Source organism: Pezoporus flaviventris, unplaced genomic scaffold (genome assembly GCF_033815535.1).
Source record: "Pezoporus flaviventris isolate CSIRO_AGI_PZ_B2104156 unplaced genomic scaffold, CSIRO_AGI_Pfla_v1 ptg000031l, whole genome shotgun sequence".
Taxonomy (NCBI): Eukaryota; Metazoa; Chordata; class Aves; order Psittaciformes; family Psittacidae; genus Pezoporus; species Pezoporus flaviventris.
In genome coordinates, this window is record NW_026892579.1 from 38731725 (window position 1) to 38747874 (window position 16150).

The following is a 16150-nucleotide window of genomic DNA, read 5'->3' on the forward strand; positions in this document are numbered from 1 at the left end:
TGGTTTAGTTTTAAAAAAAAGCTTTCTTAAGCATCATGCTGTAAGCACAACAGCTTATATTTAGTTGCAGTAGTGTACCAGGTGGTCGTGAAGCAAGATCTAGTTTGTTCTTTGGAAAGCTCTATTCTCTGTCCCTTCATAGGGATATCCAGTAGAGATTCTTCACTGGGATGTGGTAACTTTATGTATTTTCCAAGTCTAGGTGGCAAATTTCTTGATCTTTGCTTTAATGCCTCTAGTTACAATAGATACTTCACACTCCTGCCCCATTGTGAATGTAAGATCTCTAAGGAGTTTGGCAGGGAGGGCTGAGCAGGCATGGCTCTGCTGCCATTTGAGGCTGCATTTAGGTTTTACTTTGTTAAAACCATGGCTGAGTTCCTCATGGATTACATGCCAACTGTATGGGGAAGCCAATTTCTGCCTGCCTACTGGATGCCATCTTGAAAGAAATTTCACTTTGATTCACTTTTGTTTTGCAGAAGAAAAAGAGGGGAAATATTTCTAAATGAGATGTTCTTGCGTTGCAGTTGTACTGCAAAAGAGGAATTGCCATGTGGTACCAGTAAGCCTCTGTTGAAAGTCCTAGGGAACAAGTGTAAGCCTTGGATCATAGGGGTTATTTTTCCCTTTATTCACATCTTCACCATAAAATCCACTAGGATTTTGGTCTGCCTGATGTATGCTAGTGCATCCTTAAATTATCCCTCTTCATTGTTTATCTTCTAGTTTCATGTTTGCTGCCATAAGCAACAGATGTACAATAAACTGGGCAGAGCAAGCAAAGGACCCTCAAACTAAACAGTTTAGGTGTGTTTGATTGCTGCGTCTTAAATACTTCATGAGTCTACCTCTAAATAGTCAGATAAACCTAGAAAACTGGTTTTGCTGATATTTTTGTTAAATGAAAAATAGTGGCAATAGACAGTAAAGCAGCAGTCTTATAGCCTTAAAAATCTTGGGGTTTCATTCATGTCAGACTCTCATGTCTCAGAAAAGACTGCCCAGCATACGTCCTGTTTTGTGATGTGAAGCCATTATTCGTGAACTGTTCTGCAGGACGATTTCATCTTTCCCTTTTGAAACAGTTTGGAGTTTGTGGGTGGGCTTTCAGGGGAAGTGATCCAGTGCATCCCTGAAAATGGGATGTTTAATCTTTCTAACCTCCCCCTCTCCTCCCTGATGGCTGCACTAGAAATAAGTATGACTAGGCTCTGCTCTTTTGATGTCCTTTAGGTGTCTTATAAAGGGCATCTTCCGAATGAATTAGACTGAATGGATGGTTAATGTAAAATCTTCACTTTGTTTTGGAAAATTTGGAGATGTTGCTGGAATCATGTCCATGATTAATAGATTATCAAAGTCTTAGACTTCACAAACATGCCTTGAACTGTGCATGTGATTTCTCGGGGCGGGGGGGGGAGCACATTTTTCTTAAACATATGCCTAGACCTAGTCTAATAAACATCAATTTATTGGAGTTCTGGAGTTCATCTCATTACAAGATGGGGTAATATGACTTAGATATAAGCAATTCCTGCAGGTGCTAATGAAAGGGGAAATAAAGAAAAAGAAGAAAAAAAAAAACAACCTACCTACTGAAAAACCTGGGATCATGATGGCAGTGGTGGAACTGCTGGTGTGGGTAAGGTAAGGAGCCAGCTGATTTTGAGAATTAGGGAGGTGAGAATTTTGTGGGCCACCCAGTAACCTCAGGATGTGAATTTTTCCACACTTGGAAAGTCAGTGTCACAATGACAAAACAATACTAGTAAATATGGTGTTAAGATAATATAAGCTACTTAAACTATTTGTGGGAGCATTTGGTTTCTTGTTTTGTTTAGCTCCCTCCCCACCCCTCCCCATTGTGTAACTTGTAAATTAGCTTTCCTTTTTGTGGGAATACGTTTGTTATGTGTGAGATTATTTTCTTTCTGGTTAGTCAGTTGACAACTCTCTATCTGGGTCCTAAAGCCTAGGATAAAGATGCTTTGCATGGTCCTATCCTGTTGCTGTCTTGAGAGTGATATATAGGCATTAAAGCTTCTTTTTTATAGCTCACTTTGTGTTCATATTTGCCCCAGTTGATTGTTACTACAACAAAGTTGTGCTTTTGGCATATTGCAAGGCTGGAGGAAAAATGCAGGGTAAGACTCTGAGTGTACTCAGAATGTTCATTGTTTCTAAAATTAACTTGGCAAACTGATCAATCTGTCATGCTCTTGGAAACAAAAATATCTGGCTCTGTGAGTTGCAATATCATCAGGCTGGGAAAGGGGCATAATAGATGCTTGGTTTGTGAAACACCTTGTGAGTGTTGCCTGGGTAGCTAGAGTTATGGGAGCTAAAGAATGCATTTTAAGTGATGGGTCATCAATGCTATTGGTTATAATGTAAGTACTAGTAAAAATGACAAATTGGGAATGAGTTTTTCGCATGTATTATCTCGGACAAAAGTCTGTGACCCGAGGTTATACCCTGCTTGCTATCATGTCTTGTCAGTGTATTATCTGGGCTTTTTTCCCATTTTTGCTTTCGATGTGCATATTCTACCAGAGAGGGGATATATAGCCTACTGCAAGTGCTGACACTTGCCCGCTGCTGTTCATATTTTTTTCCCCCCAAAAGGCAGCAGCTGATAATGAGATTTCCAGTGGCAGAAATGGACTGTATCAATATAAGGAAATGATTGAGTATCTTTACTTCTGTGCTGCTTTTCAGACTCTTCTGCAATGACTGCAGCAAGGTACAGGCCTACCTGGGACTTGGTACTTGACCCATTAGTGTCCTGCAAACTCTGCCTTGGTGAATATCCTGTGGAGCAGATGACAACAATAGCACAGTGCCAATGCATCTTCTGTACCCTGGTGAGTTTGTTTGTTTGGTTTTGTTTTCTTTATTTGGCATAAAAAAAATGCACGATTTTAACTGCAGAAATCATGTGCATTTCTGTCGAGTGGGTTTCACCCTGAAGTACTGATGCTGCAGTGGAAATACTGTTGCTGCATACTTGGCACAAATGCTAGCAAGTAAACTTCTTCAGTTTTCCTGTTTAAAAAAGAAAAAATTGTTATTCAGTGCTTCAGTAAACTGCTGTCTACAGTTACCTCCTCAGCAAGGTTATTCACACTTTCTGTTTTTATTTATCAGTGGCTTGGATTTAGTTTGTTTTGGGGTTTTCTCCCTTTAAACTAGACTAGAATAGAATCCTTTCAGTGGGAGGGGACCCAAAACATTCATCTGGTCCAATTGCCTGGCCACCTCAGGGCTGACCAGAAGTTAAAGCATGTTGTTAAGGGCATTGTCCGAATGCCTCTAAAAGAGTGACAGGCGTGGGGCATAGACCTCCTCTCTAGGAAGCCTGTTCCAGTGCTTGACCACCCTGTCTGTAAAGAAAATGCTTCCTAATGTCCAGTGTAAACCTCCCTTGCAGCAGCTTTGAACCATTCCCATGTATTCTGTTTCTGAATACCAGGGAGACAGATCAGCATCTCCCTCTCCACATCCCCTCTTCAGGAAGCTGTGTAGACCAAAGGGGTCACCCCTCAGTCTGCTTTGCTCCAAACCTGACAAACCCAAGGTCTATAGCCACTCCTCACAGGACATGACTTCCAGCCCTTTCACCAGCTTTGTGAAATGTTTTAAATAATAGATTATTTTTTTATGATTATTGAGAAGACATGGGGGGCGTTACAAAACAGCAAAAAAACAATGAAAACAGCTCAGCTTCTAATACATGTAATATTCTAAAAACTCCAAGTTGTCACAACCAACTTTAAAATTGATGTTCTTTGGGAAAAGAGAAAGTGAGCACACAGGCAGGTAAACAGTCTGTTGCAAACACTGTGCCCGTCCAATTAAAAAATACATATCGCTTCACTATGCACTTTGAAAGGAGTGTTTGCTCAAGCATGCAAAAGCCTATAAAATAATAGGCTTCATGGAAAACAGAATAATAGGCTTCATGAAAACTGTTGTGTACTGTTTGATTATTTACAGCTGAGCTTTTCTTGTGTCTCTCCCTGTTGCCTGGATGCAGGGAAAATTTTAATTTCATTTTTCAGGAACGTTTAAGTGGCAGCAGAAAAGCTGGGTTACCAGATACGTCTTCTCTATTTGTTCCTCCTTATGTTTGCTGCCATCACTGATCTTCCATTTTTTTTCTTCTTAGAATAGGGTTACTGACTCCTACCGTTGTTTTGAAAGATATGGCCTGTTATAGATATTATTTGCCAATAACATGTTCTTCGGATGTGGCATAAGTAAATTTACTGTGGTGATATTGTTTGTGTTGAATTCTATTCAGGTGGAATCATCAGTCCATTTTTACCACTTGTATTTAATTGTCATGAATGGTTCATTCAGCTTTGACCTGTTTAAGTAAATTGGCGTACCTTAGAATCATAGGATCATAGAAAGGGTTGGAAAGGACCTTAAGATCATCAAGTTCCAGCCCCCCTTGCCATGGGCAGGGACACCTCACACTAAACCAGGTCACCCAAGGCTCTGTCCAACCTGGCCTTGAACACCGCCAGGGACGGCGCATTCACAGCTTCCCTGGGCAACCCATTCCAGTGCCTCACCACCCTCACAGTAGAGAGTTTCTTCCTTATATCCAATCTAAACTTCAACTGTTTAAGTTTTAACCAGTTACCCCTTGTTCTGTCACAACAGTCCCTAATGAAAAGTCCCTCCCCAGCATCCTCATAGGCCCCCTTGTCTGACTCTTGTCTACCATTTGTATGAGCTTTTCACTACAGTGACATCTGAGTGTCCTGAAAAAATTATTTACCCTAAATTTTTCCTGTGAATGAAAAGAAATAGTATTATTCTTGCTTTCATTGATGGTGGGGGGAAAAGAAATAAGAATCGGTCCCGATAACTGCAAGCGACAATAGCTATAAACCTTTTACAGCCCAGGAATTCAGCATGACTGAAACCCATGGCCTCCATTTCTACCTTGTAGACAGCCTTCTTGTTATTAAATTGTGTAAGAAAATACTTCCGTAAAGAATCAGGCAGTGGTTGAGTGTGGCAACTATGCATTGATGTTCCTTCAGTCATGATTTTCAGAAACTTGCTGTTTCTGGGTATCACCATTGCAATCCTCAATATGAACTATGTGTCCTGGGTTCAGCAATAGCAGTCATTTTTCTCCTTGGTAGCTGGTGCAGTACAGTGTTTTGACTTTTGGCCTGGGAACAGAGCTGATAACAATGATGTTTTGGTTTGGCCAAGGATTTTGTGAGCCTCATGCTCTGCCAGGGAGGAGGGGAAGCTGGGAGAAAGCGGAGACAGGACACCTGACCCAAGCTAGCCAAAGAGGTATTCCATACCACAGCACGTCATGCCCAGGATGTACTGGGAGTTACCTGGAAGGGCTGGTGCACTGCAGGGTTGGAGGAGGTATGGGTCGGTGCTTGGTTGGGCTGGGCTGGGGGGGGCAAGTTATCAGTCTGCTGGTGGTGAGGTAATGTATTCTCTTCCCAGTAGTGATCTGTGTTATACCTTAGGTACTAAAACTGTTCTTATCTCAACCTGTGGGAGTTGCATTTTTTTGATTCTCCTCTCCATCCCTCCAGGAGTAGGGGGAGGGAAAGAAGGGGGGGAGTGAGTGAACGAGCCCTCTGCCTGGTTTTAAACCACAACACTGTGTTTTGTAAACAGCCAAATGAAAAGTTACTAAAAAGCGACATGAAAAAAATCCATACTCTTCACTCAAGATTTGAATGGAGTCTGTGTACAGTAGGTCCAGTACCTTATACTAGGATAAGTGGAAATATAATTGGAGAAATATTTTGTTCTTGATTGACCAATATACAATTTTGTCCCAGCTTCATGCTTTTATGTAAGTGATCTGAGGTAGCTAATGTCTTCTGCAGTGACGTGAGCAAATAAGAAAAAGGGATACATCCATTACAAGTGGATCCATTTTTGCTGCAGCTCTCGCTCCTAGTTCTAGCCCTTCTGCCTAAGCAAGCTGAGAAAGAATATGTATTACAGAGAGATGTTTCAAGTGCAGTGCTATAGGTATGTAGGCAGAATTTAGATCAACGTGCAGCTTTCTCAATCCTACAATATTTTTGTCTGCAAGTCTTCACTGTTTATAACCATATTAGTGCTGTGGTAGAGATCTTGTGAAGGGTTGTCTCTTCCTGACACTTATCCAGTAACACAACATTGCTATTCAGAAAGATAGAATGGGGACACAGTTTCCTCTTGCTCTCTGGCAGAGCTGCACATGGATTGAATAGAGCAGACCATCACTTCTCTGCTGATAAGGCGTAGATGCTACAATTTCCCATCATATTACTTTGCCAGTTGTGGCTATTAGTACAATACTCCATTATGGTTTTTATTGTTATGATCGTTAATGTGTACACAATGCTGTGAGTTCTCAAGTTTTGTATATCTCATCCATTAGGAATGTATCCGTTGTTGGATTACTTGAGGTACCAGAAGAACAAAAGTCTAGGGAGTAGAAAAGGAAGCAAGCTATCTGCTGCTGGCTTTTTGTTTGTTTTTTCCATGTATTGTCAAGGGGCAAGCTAGTATCTCTTTTCTTCTGGAATCCTGTTAGCAATAGGATGAATCTTAACTTGCGCTACAAATTTTGGACCAAAATGTTTAAAGGTCTTGCTTTTATTAATTCACTTTTCCCTACTTAAATAGCATGCAGTACATAGCTAGTAACCCTACATTTCAAGATAATCACTTATCAGTTGCTTGCCTTACCAGAAGTAGTTGTGTGTTTTCTTCAGAAAGCTTTTGTTATGAAACTTTTATCTCCTCCAGAAGAAAAGGAGAGTGAAACAAACAGAGCATCACTTTTCCTTTTTGTTTAATCTGTTTTGCAGTAATTAAAGCACCAAAATTTTTCAGTTATTTCAGTCATTTTAATTTTCCAGTTATTATGTCTTTGTTTTTTTTTTGGGGGGGGGGGGGTGACGGGAGGAGATAGGGAGAGAGCAATTCTAGTCCAATTTCTTCCTGAAATTCTGACCACTTTGCATTCTATAATGAAATGCTCATGTGTCTTAAAGGACAGGATGTTTTCTTGATGTGTTACCAGTTTTATATGTACTAAAGTTACAGCAGGCTTTGTTCCAGTCCATGTTCTTGTATGGAAATCAACCAGATAGTTGCTTAAATCTGTTCTGGTTCAGGATTAGATGTACGTGTACATCTCTATTACATAATTCATATATGTATAAATAGATGCATAGAAGTGTCAAATAATGTGTTGCAAGTACAGTGCTCCATCCCTGGCGGTGTTCAAGGCCAGGTTGGACAGAGCCTTGGGTGACATGGTTTATTGGGAGGTGTCCCTGCCCATAGCAGGGGGGTTGGAGCTAGATGATCTTAAGGTTCTTTCCAACCCTAACTATTCTGTGATTCTAATGCCACATTTACTGAAGACAGGCTAAGCTCCTCTTCACATTAAGTTGCTCATTTCTTTTCAGGATGTTATGTGGTGCTGATCATTCTGGTACTGGATGCTTTTTTGCTTACCTTTCTCAAATTTAAAATCAGTCAAGTAGGGCAGTCCAGGCAAGCAAATACTTAGAAGAAGTATGAAGCCTGAGAAAGAACTTGTCTTTGATTGGAAAAAAAATATTTTGATTACTAATCTGTAACCCCCTTGTTACCATTGGAGAAAAGACTATTTAGAATTGAGCGAGAGAGAGGTTCTACAATCAGAAAGAAGATAACCAAACTAACCTACCTTCTGCTGCTTGTTTGTGATTTCTTGTTGGCCAGCTGTGGACATGTAGATCAGCTTTGTGGTATTTGAAACTAACACTGCTATGCCAATTTTGTATTTGTTTAGTAGATAGTTATACTCTGATTCTTACCCCCAAGCTCTACATTAAGCCCTTGAGACAGCTGATTAATGTTCCCTGGACATCTAGGTGTCCCTCTGAGTTTGGTAGAACTGTGATTTAGTTCTCTAAGTGTATTCTCTCTCAAGTAGCATAACAGTAAGATGGTGATAGACTCTCCTGCTATCAGGAGCCCTCTTTAGGCAAATACAGGAATCCTGGTTAATCATGATTGTTCATATATGTCTATTTAATTCTAGTCATTCCTCTAATTGAGCTTCTTCCAAGGCTGGAGACCTGAAAGGAAGACCCTGTGATCAGCAAGGAAAATATCCTGCCTGCAGCAGGCATCTTTTTTTCATTCATTATTTTCTCTCCCCTGTTGTCATGCTTGACTGGAAACACAGAGCTTTGTTGGCCTCTGAGCTGAATGACAAGAAAAAGTATGATTTACTTAATGTTATCCCTCACTCCAAATAAGGCAGAGACAGTGGCAGTTTCTCCTTGCCCTTGGGCAAAGCAGACACCAAAAGCAGCATGGATTGGAGCAGGTGGGCTTGGCTGCCTTCTCTATTCCACTTGGTTTGTTCCTGCTTACCAGGGGGAACCTGCCTCAGCAGGAGATCATCAGGCTTAGGTGAGGCTGTCCCCCATCTCTACTAAGAGGAGATGCTCTGCTTGCTTTGAAACAGCAGGGAGGGGGAAATCTAATGGTTTGTGGGATTTTGTAGAGCTCTAGGTACTTCTTAGTAGCTGTAGTGTTTTCCTGTTTCCCATCAGCTGCTGGCAAAGCCTACCACTTGCTGCTTAGAATCATAGAACAGTTAGGGTTGGAAAGGACCTTAAGATCATCTAGTTCCACCCCCCCTGCCATGGGCAGGGACACCTCCCCAAAACCTTAGCAGAGAACTGATGCTAATCTTGACGTGTGATGTGTCGTAGGGGCTTCATGGTTAGCGGGCACTATGTGTTATTATTGCACATCATAGGGCTATCTGGGCTCTGGCTTGTCTTGTGGGTGCTGGGATGACAAAAGTCCCTGCTTAAATCATAAGCTCACCTATTTACAGAGTAATTAATGTACAGTTGGGAACTGCAGAACCCTGAGTGAAATCTGAACTTGATCCAGAGGCTTCAGCTCTTCCCTATCCTGTGATGCTACTAAATGAGATTAACGTTACCCCTCTTCATTTGGGTGTTGGGAAAACTAGTTCATTTTTTGTTTGCATAATGTTTTGCATGTGAAAATGAAAGGTTCTTTGTGTGCAGGTGCATTGTCCTCCCACTCAAATATTAATTCTGTTCTGAAATAGCATGTTTTTCAAACAGCCATGTAAGGGAAGACTGATTTTTGTTGTTGTTGTTGTTGTTGTTTTTTTTCCCTCCTGAATATTTGAGTTGCATCCTGCATATGTTGGCATTTGAAAACAAATTTCTTTTTCTAAAGTTTATTCTGTGTGTTTCTACCAATAGCAGCCCTGAATAAGTGAGAACGAGCAGTTTATGCAAGCTAATGGAGGGGTAAAAATCCAACATGAAAACATGTTTACGTGTACATCCACTTGAAAGATCTGTTCTAAGATGAAGGTATGCACAAACTGCAAGGTATTATCATTGTCTCATTTGGCCATTTCCTTCTAGCTACGGATGTGAAAGATTTCTCTAAAGAAAAATTTTTCATCTTCTATGTATTTTACAGTACACACTTATATAAATATGCCTATAAAGTCCCACAAAAAAAAAACAAAACAAACCCAACAACCCACCATTTTAAAGGATAGACATAAAGTCTTCATTGCTTTCCCCTTATCTATTAAGACATTCAACTGAAAACACACTCATGTTTTTTTCAGTTTCATTTAGTTCCTTTTGCTTGGTCCTGCTTGAATTTCCACAGCCATTGATTGCTGTGTCTCAAAGGGTATTCACCATGTTCTAATATTTCTCAAACTGAAGAAGCCATCAGGGCTTCTCCTTCTGCATCCTTGCTTACACATACGTTTTTTTCTTGCCCTCACCTTCATCATTTGTTGACTGATGGCCTGATGCTGACACTTCCCTATACTCAAATTGGCATAATTATTTCAATGCAGAAGGCTTGGAGGCTGCACTCAGAAGTGGTGCGGCATCTCATCCCTAATGTGAATATCATGTCAGAGAATCATATCATAGAATGATTGAGTTGGAAAGGACCTTAAGGTCACTTGGTCTGTGAGTTGTTTGTATCAGTTAAGAAGTGTGTATCAGAGATTGCTGTGATATTTGTCAAAAGTATTTGGGCGAGGATTGAGCCAAAGCAGCAAAACCTGCATGGCTGTCCACAGGATAAATCAGCAGATGTCTCTGCACTAACCACAGTGCCATTTTGCAAAGAGTGAATCCCTGCTCCTGGCAGGCTGCTGGCCATTTCCCATCCTGAAATTCTACCAGCTGATGGGAGCACGAGTGCTTCTGGACAAGACCAATACGTAGGACACTCATATGGTTTATCCTGAGACATGGAAGCGTTTATTTTCCCCAGCCAAGACACTGTTTCATCATCATCTAAAGGCAAGATGATGCGACTTTATTTAGGCTGACAATAGAGGCTGTAGAAGGGCTATAGAACAGCTGGTTCAGTTTTTAAAAACTGACAGCATGGAGGGAAGAAAAGGCATTTACCCATGGTATTTTTGAACAAAAATGAATCTTTGAAAAGAGGCTGAGTGCTGGGCAGGTAGAGGCAGGAAGCCTGCCCAATAGAGCTTTTTTCAAATGACTTGCCACTTTGGGGAAAATGTTTATCACCTGCTGTGTTATCTATCTCTGATCCTGTCCCAGCTCCCTCTCTTGGTGTGTACCTTCTTCATAGCACACGAGTCCAAATTTGGCCACTAGATGAATACATCCCTATTGCAGAGTTCTGGAGTGCCTTGCAGGTGCTTGCCTTGGAGTCAAGGTTTTGTATGCTTGTGCAGTATAATTTTTGCCTCTGCAACAAAACAAAGGATACAAAGGGCAAACGTTCCTATTGTTGCTTTCACATTTGTAGATTTGAAGTATTGTATGTCAAGATAAGTGGCATGTTCAGTGTTCTTCCTGTGATTTATTCTTAAGAATGATGAATCAGCTGCAGGGCTAATAATAGTTGGGATGTTGGTAATGAAGATTTCTTTAAAAGTAGATTAATGTGTCTGAGAAAATGTCTGTAAAGGTGGAAATGATCTGTTAAAGTTCAAAGTAGTATCACAAAACTTAAACATCTAATGTACATCTGTCTGAGCTCTGGGGGGTTTGTGAGGTTGAATATAGTTTGTGCTCTTGGATTTGATCAGTAGAGTTGACAGTATATGTAATAACAAAGAAAAAAGTAAAAATCATTCCCATGGTCACGTATATGCCTCAGACTGATCTCTGTGGCTAAGTGCATAGGTATTTTCCAGTAAATCACTTGTTAACCAAATTAAGATTGGGGTGATACTAAAAAGCCAGATTGTAGATCTGATGTAGAGAATTGTGCATGCTGTAGCAGCAGTGCAATAGTATTTCAAAGTTGAGCCTGTGATTAAATAATACATTTGAGGCAGGATTAAAACTACTACTTTACACAAAAAGGCCATGTAGTAAGTTTGAAAGAACCTTGGATGGTTGGATGAAAGTAGTTTTGGTTTTTCCTATGAAACACAGATTAAATGTGGGATGGCTCCTATGACTGAGTGTTGGAGTGGAAGGAAGCAGACTACAGGAAGAGTAGGCAGAGAGAAGGGGCTGTCAGCATCTATGTCAATACCCAACTCAATTGCATGGCACTCTGCCTGGGGCTGGATGAGGAGCTGTCTGTGAGAGATTACGGATTCAGGATTAAAGGAAGAGCAGAGATAGCTGACCTTATAGTGGGAGTCTGGTACAGGCCACCCAACTAGGAAGACTGAGTGGATGAGGCCCTCTATAGACAGAAGCCCAGATCTTCATGGGTGACTGACCACACTGATATTGTTGGAGTAGCAACACAGCAGGGCATCCCACCTTGGTTATTGTATTCAGCTCTGAGGCCTCCAGTGTAATAATGATGTGGACCTGTTGGAGCAAGTCCAGAGGAGGTCCGTAAAGATGATCAGAGGGCTGGATCGCCTCTCCTGTGATGATAAGCTGAAAGAGCTGAGGTTGTTGAGCCCATCGAAGAGAAGGCTTTGTGGAAACCTTAGAACAGCCTTCCAGTGCCTAAATGGAACCTACAAGAAGGATGGAGGAGAGACTTTTTACAAGGGCATGTAAGGATGAGAGAGAAAGGCTCTAAACTGAAAGGGGGTAGATTTAGATTAAGTACCAGGAAGTTTTTTTTCTCTGAGGGTGGCGAGGCACTGGCACAGGTTGCCCAGAGAAGCTGCGGCTGCCTCATCCCTGGCAGTATTCAAGGCCAGGCTGGATGGGGCTTGGAGCAACCTGATCTAGTGGAAGGTATCCCTGCCCATGGCAGGGGTGTTCAAACTGGGTCATCTTTAAAATCACTTCCAATCCAAACCACTCTGTGATTGCTAGATGAGCATCCCTGTTGCTTTTATGAATATCCACAAAAATATTTTAAAAAAAAATCCAAAACACACAAAAAAAAAGCATACGATATGGAAGGAAGAGGGCCAGGACACCTGCGTGGCTAAATAGGGAATTGCTGGGTATGCTTAAGTGGAAGAGGAGAGTTTACAGGTCATGGAAGGAGGGGCTGGCTACTTGGGAGGAATATAAGGCTGCTGCTAGAGGATGTAGGAAGGCAGCTAGGATGACTAAGGCCTCCTTAGAATTAAACCTGGCGAGAAGGGTCAAGGACAGCAAAAAGAGCTTTTTCAAATACATGGCAGATAAAACTAACACCAGAGGCAATGTAGGCCCACTGATGAACGGGATGGGTGCCCTGGTGACAGAAGATACAGAGATGGCAGAGTTACTGAATGCCTTCTTTGTCTCTGTCTACTCTGCTGCAGGCAGTCCTGAAGAGCCCTGTACCCCTGAGACCTTAGATGAAGTCAGGTCAAAGGAGCGGTTTGCCTTAGTCGACGAGGAATGGGTTAGAGATCAGTTGAGCAATCTGGACATCCATAAATCCATGGGTCCAGATGGGATGCACCCGCGGGTACTGAGGGAACTGGCGGAAGTCATTGCTAGACCACTCTCCATCATCTTTACCAAGTCTTGGGAAACGGGAGAGGTGCCTGAGGACTGGAGGAAAGCAAATGTCACTCCGGTCTTCAAAAAGGGCAAGAAGGAGGACCTGGGTAACTCTAGACCGGTCAGCCTCGCCTCCATCCCTGGGAAAGTGATGGAACACCTTATCCTTGGTGCCATCTGTCGTGGTTTAAACCCAGTCAGGTAACTTGTTCACTCACTCCCAGTGAGTGGTGCCGAGCTGACAACAATCGAGGTCTGTGTGTCCCCCCCCCCTCCCCCCCCCCGGGGTTCTCCCCCACTCCTGGAGGAACCGGGAGGAGGATCGAAAAAAGTGCAACTCCCATGGGTTGAGACAAGAACAGTCCAGCAACCAATGTACAACACAAATCACTACCGCTACTATCAATGACAACAATGATAAGGGAAAATAACAAGGGAAGAGAATACGATACCACCGGCCAAGAAAATGAGTTCCACCCGGAAGCCCGTGTCCTTCCGGGTAACTCCCAGTCACCCCCCACCCCGGCCATGACGTGCTGTGGTATGGAATACCTCCTTGGTTAGCCCGGGTCAGGCGCCCCGTCTCTGCTTCCTCCCGGCTTCCCCTCCTCCCTGGCAGAGCATGAGCCTCACAAAGTCCTTGGTCAGGGTAAACATCACTTAACAACAACTGAAAACATCGACTTCACCAACACTGTTCTCAGGCTGGAAGTCAAAACACAGCCCTGCACCAGCTACCACGAAGGAAAAAACATGACTGCTACTGCTGAACCCAGGACACCATCTTAAGGCATATCAAGGATAAGAGGGTTATGAGGGGCCGTCAACATGGCTTCACCAAGGGGAAATCATGTTTGACCAATCTCTTAGCCTTTTATGAGGAAATAACACGGTGGATGGATGATGGCAGAGCGGTGGATGTGGTCTACCTTGACTTCAGCAAAGCATTTGACACAGTCTCCCACAGCATCCTCACAGCTAAATTGAGGAAGTGTGGTCTGGATGATCAGGTAGTGAGGTGGACTGCGAACTGGCTGAAGGAGAGAAGCCAGAGAGTTGTAGTCTATGGGGCAGAGTCTAGTTGGAGGCCTGTAACTAGTGGAGTGCCTCAAGGGTCAGTACTGGGACCAGTATTATTTAATATATTCATCAACGATTTAGATGAGGGAATTGAGTGTACTATCAGCAAGTTTGCTGATGACACTAAGCTGGGAGGAGTGGCTGACACACCAGAAGGCTGTGCTGCCATCCAGCGAGACCTGGACAGGCTGGAGAGTTGGGCAGGGAATAACTTGATGAAATCTAACAAGGGAAAGAGTAGAGTCCTGCGTCTGGGCAGGAAGAACCCCAGGTTCCAGTATAGGTTGGGGAACGACCTGTTAGAGAGCAGTGTAGGAGAGAGGGACCTGGGGGTCCTAGTGGACGACAGGATGACCATGAGCCAACACTGTGCCCTTGTGGCCAAGAAGGCCAATGGCATCCTGGGGTGTATTAGAAGGGGGGTGGTTAGTAGGTCGAGAGAGGTCCTCCTTCCCCTCTACTCTGCCCTGGTGAGACCGCATCTGGAATATTGTGTCCAGTTCTGGGCCCCTCAGTTCAAGAAGGACAGGGAGCTGCTGGAGAGAGTCCAGCGCAGGGCAACGAAGAAGATTAAGGGAGTGGAGCATCTCCCTTATGAGGAAAGACTGAGGGAGCTGGGTCTCTATAGTTTGGAGAAGAGGAGACTGAGGGGTGACCTTATAAGTGTCTATAAATATATGAAGGGAGAGTGTCACGAGGATGGAGCCAGGCTCTACTCAGTGGCAAACAATGATAGGACAAGGGGTAATGGGTACAAACTGGAACACAAGAGGTTCCACTTAAACTTGAGAAGAAACTTCTTCTCAGTGAGGGTGACGGAACACTGGAACAGGCTGCCCAGGGAGGTTGTGGAGTCTCCTTCCCTGGAGACATTCAAAACCCGCCTGGACACATTCCTGTGTAACATTATCTAGGTGTTCCTGCTCTGGCAGGGGGATTGGACTAGATGATCTTTCGAGGTCCCTTCCAATCTCTAGCATACTGTGATGCTGTGATATGTCTGCAGGAATCTGTGCTTTTCAGGAATAGAGAAGACTCAGGCTCAAATTCTGCTGTCATTCTTCCCTCCTCTTCAAAGAAGACTCCAGCTGCAGGCTGCTTATATTAGGGTTTTTTTCTTTTGTTCAGCTTTGCCTAAACAGAAAGTCTTTCTACAAAGTTTTGTATTGCTTTTGTTAGGGAAAAGCTCTCTGATCCAGAGTGAATTTGCTGTTTGTACAAAAGGGAGGGGATCTATAAGTCCCAGAGTATTAACTTCCACCTGAGACATCAACACCCAAATTAATCTCTCCAGTTTTTTTGCAGTGGATGCATTCAATCTCACACACACACTCTCTTTCTGCCCTAGTGAGTATTGCACATTACGTCACTATGTACTGTTCTAATCTGAAGCTAAAACTGGGTGTTACATCTGAAAGAATACAGACAATGTCTCCATCAGTAGAATTACCTGTTCACCAGACTGCCTGCAGCATTAGCTTAGTGGATTTAGCCCAGAGCAGTAGAATAACCTTGGTATTATGCTGTCTTAGGGCAAGAAAAGATACTACTTTCTCAATATTCATTTTTAAGTCCTGTAGTGAAAAATACCTGCAGAACATGAAAATACTATGAGATTCTATTAAAATTAATTGCAGTAGTTGTTCTCATTTAGGTAATGGATTAAAACTTAAACAGAGGAAGTTTAGATTGGCTATAAGGAGGAAATTCTTTCCTGTTAGGGTGGTGAGGCCCTGGAATGGGTTGCCCAGGGAGGTTGTGAATGCTCCATCCCTGGCAGTGTTCAAGACCAGGTTGGACGAGGCCTTGGGTGATATGATTTAGTGTGAGGTGTCCCTGCCTATGGCAGGGGGTTTGGAACTAGATGATCTTAAGGTCCTTTCCAACCCTAACTATTCTATGATTCTATGATACGATTTTTGAGCTGTTATCCTTTTAGCACAAAGCCTACAAACAGACCAAACTACCAATGCATAGCTACAAAGCACTGTTAAAGAAGTTCTCACTCAATAGCCTTTCATATTTTTCATATTATGTCCTAGAATATGAGGCCAAAAGGGATCTTTACATTCATCTACCCTTATGTCATTTGTAGTATGAATCAT

The 16150-nt window shown here is 42.7% G+C and overlaps 1 protein-coding gene across 2 annotated transcripts in view; it reads left to right on the forward strand.

The window, feature by feature from the left end:
* RNF144A (ring finger protein 144A) overlaps positions 1-16150 on the forward strand; it is a 68965-nt gene that overhangs the window by 36888 nt on the left and 15927 nt on the right. For both annotated transcript variants that reach the window (XM_061460761.1, XM_061460762.1), the window contains exon 2: positions 2722-2867. In XM_061460761.1, the coding sequence (XP_061316745.1) occupies positions 2733-2867 (135 nt within the window). In that variant the 5' untranslated portion in view covers positions 2722-2732. The remainder of the gene's footprint in view (positions 1-2721; positions 2868-16150) is intronic.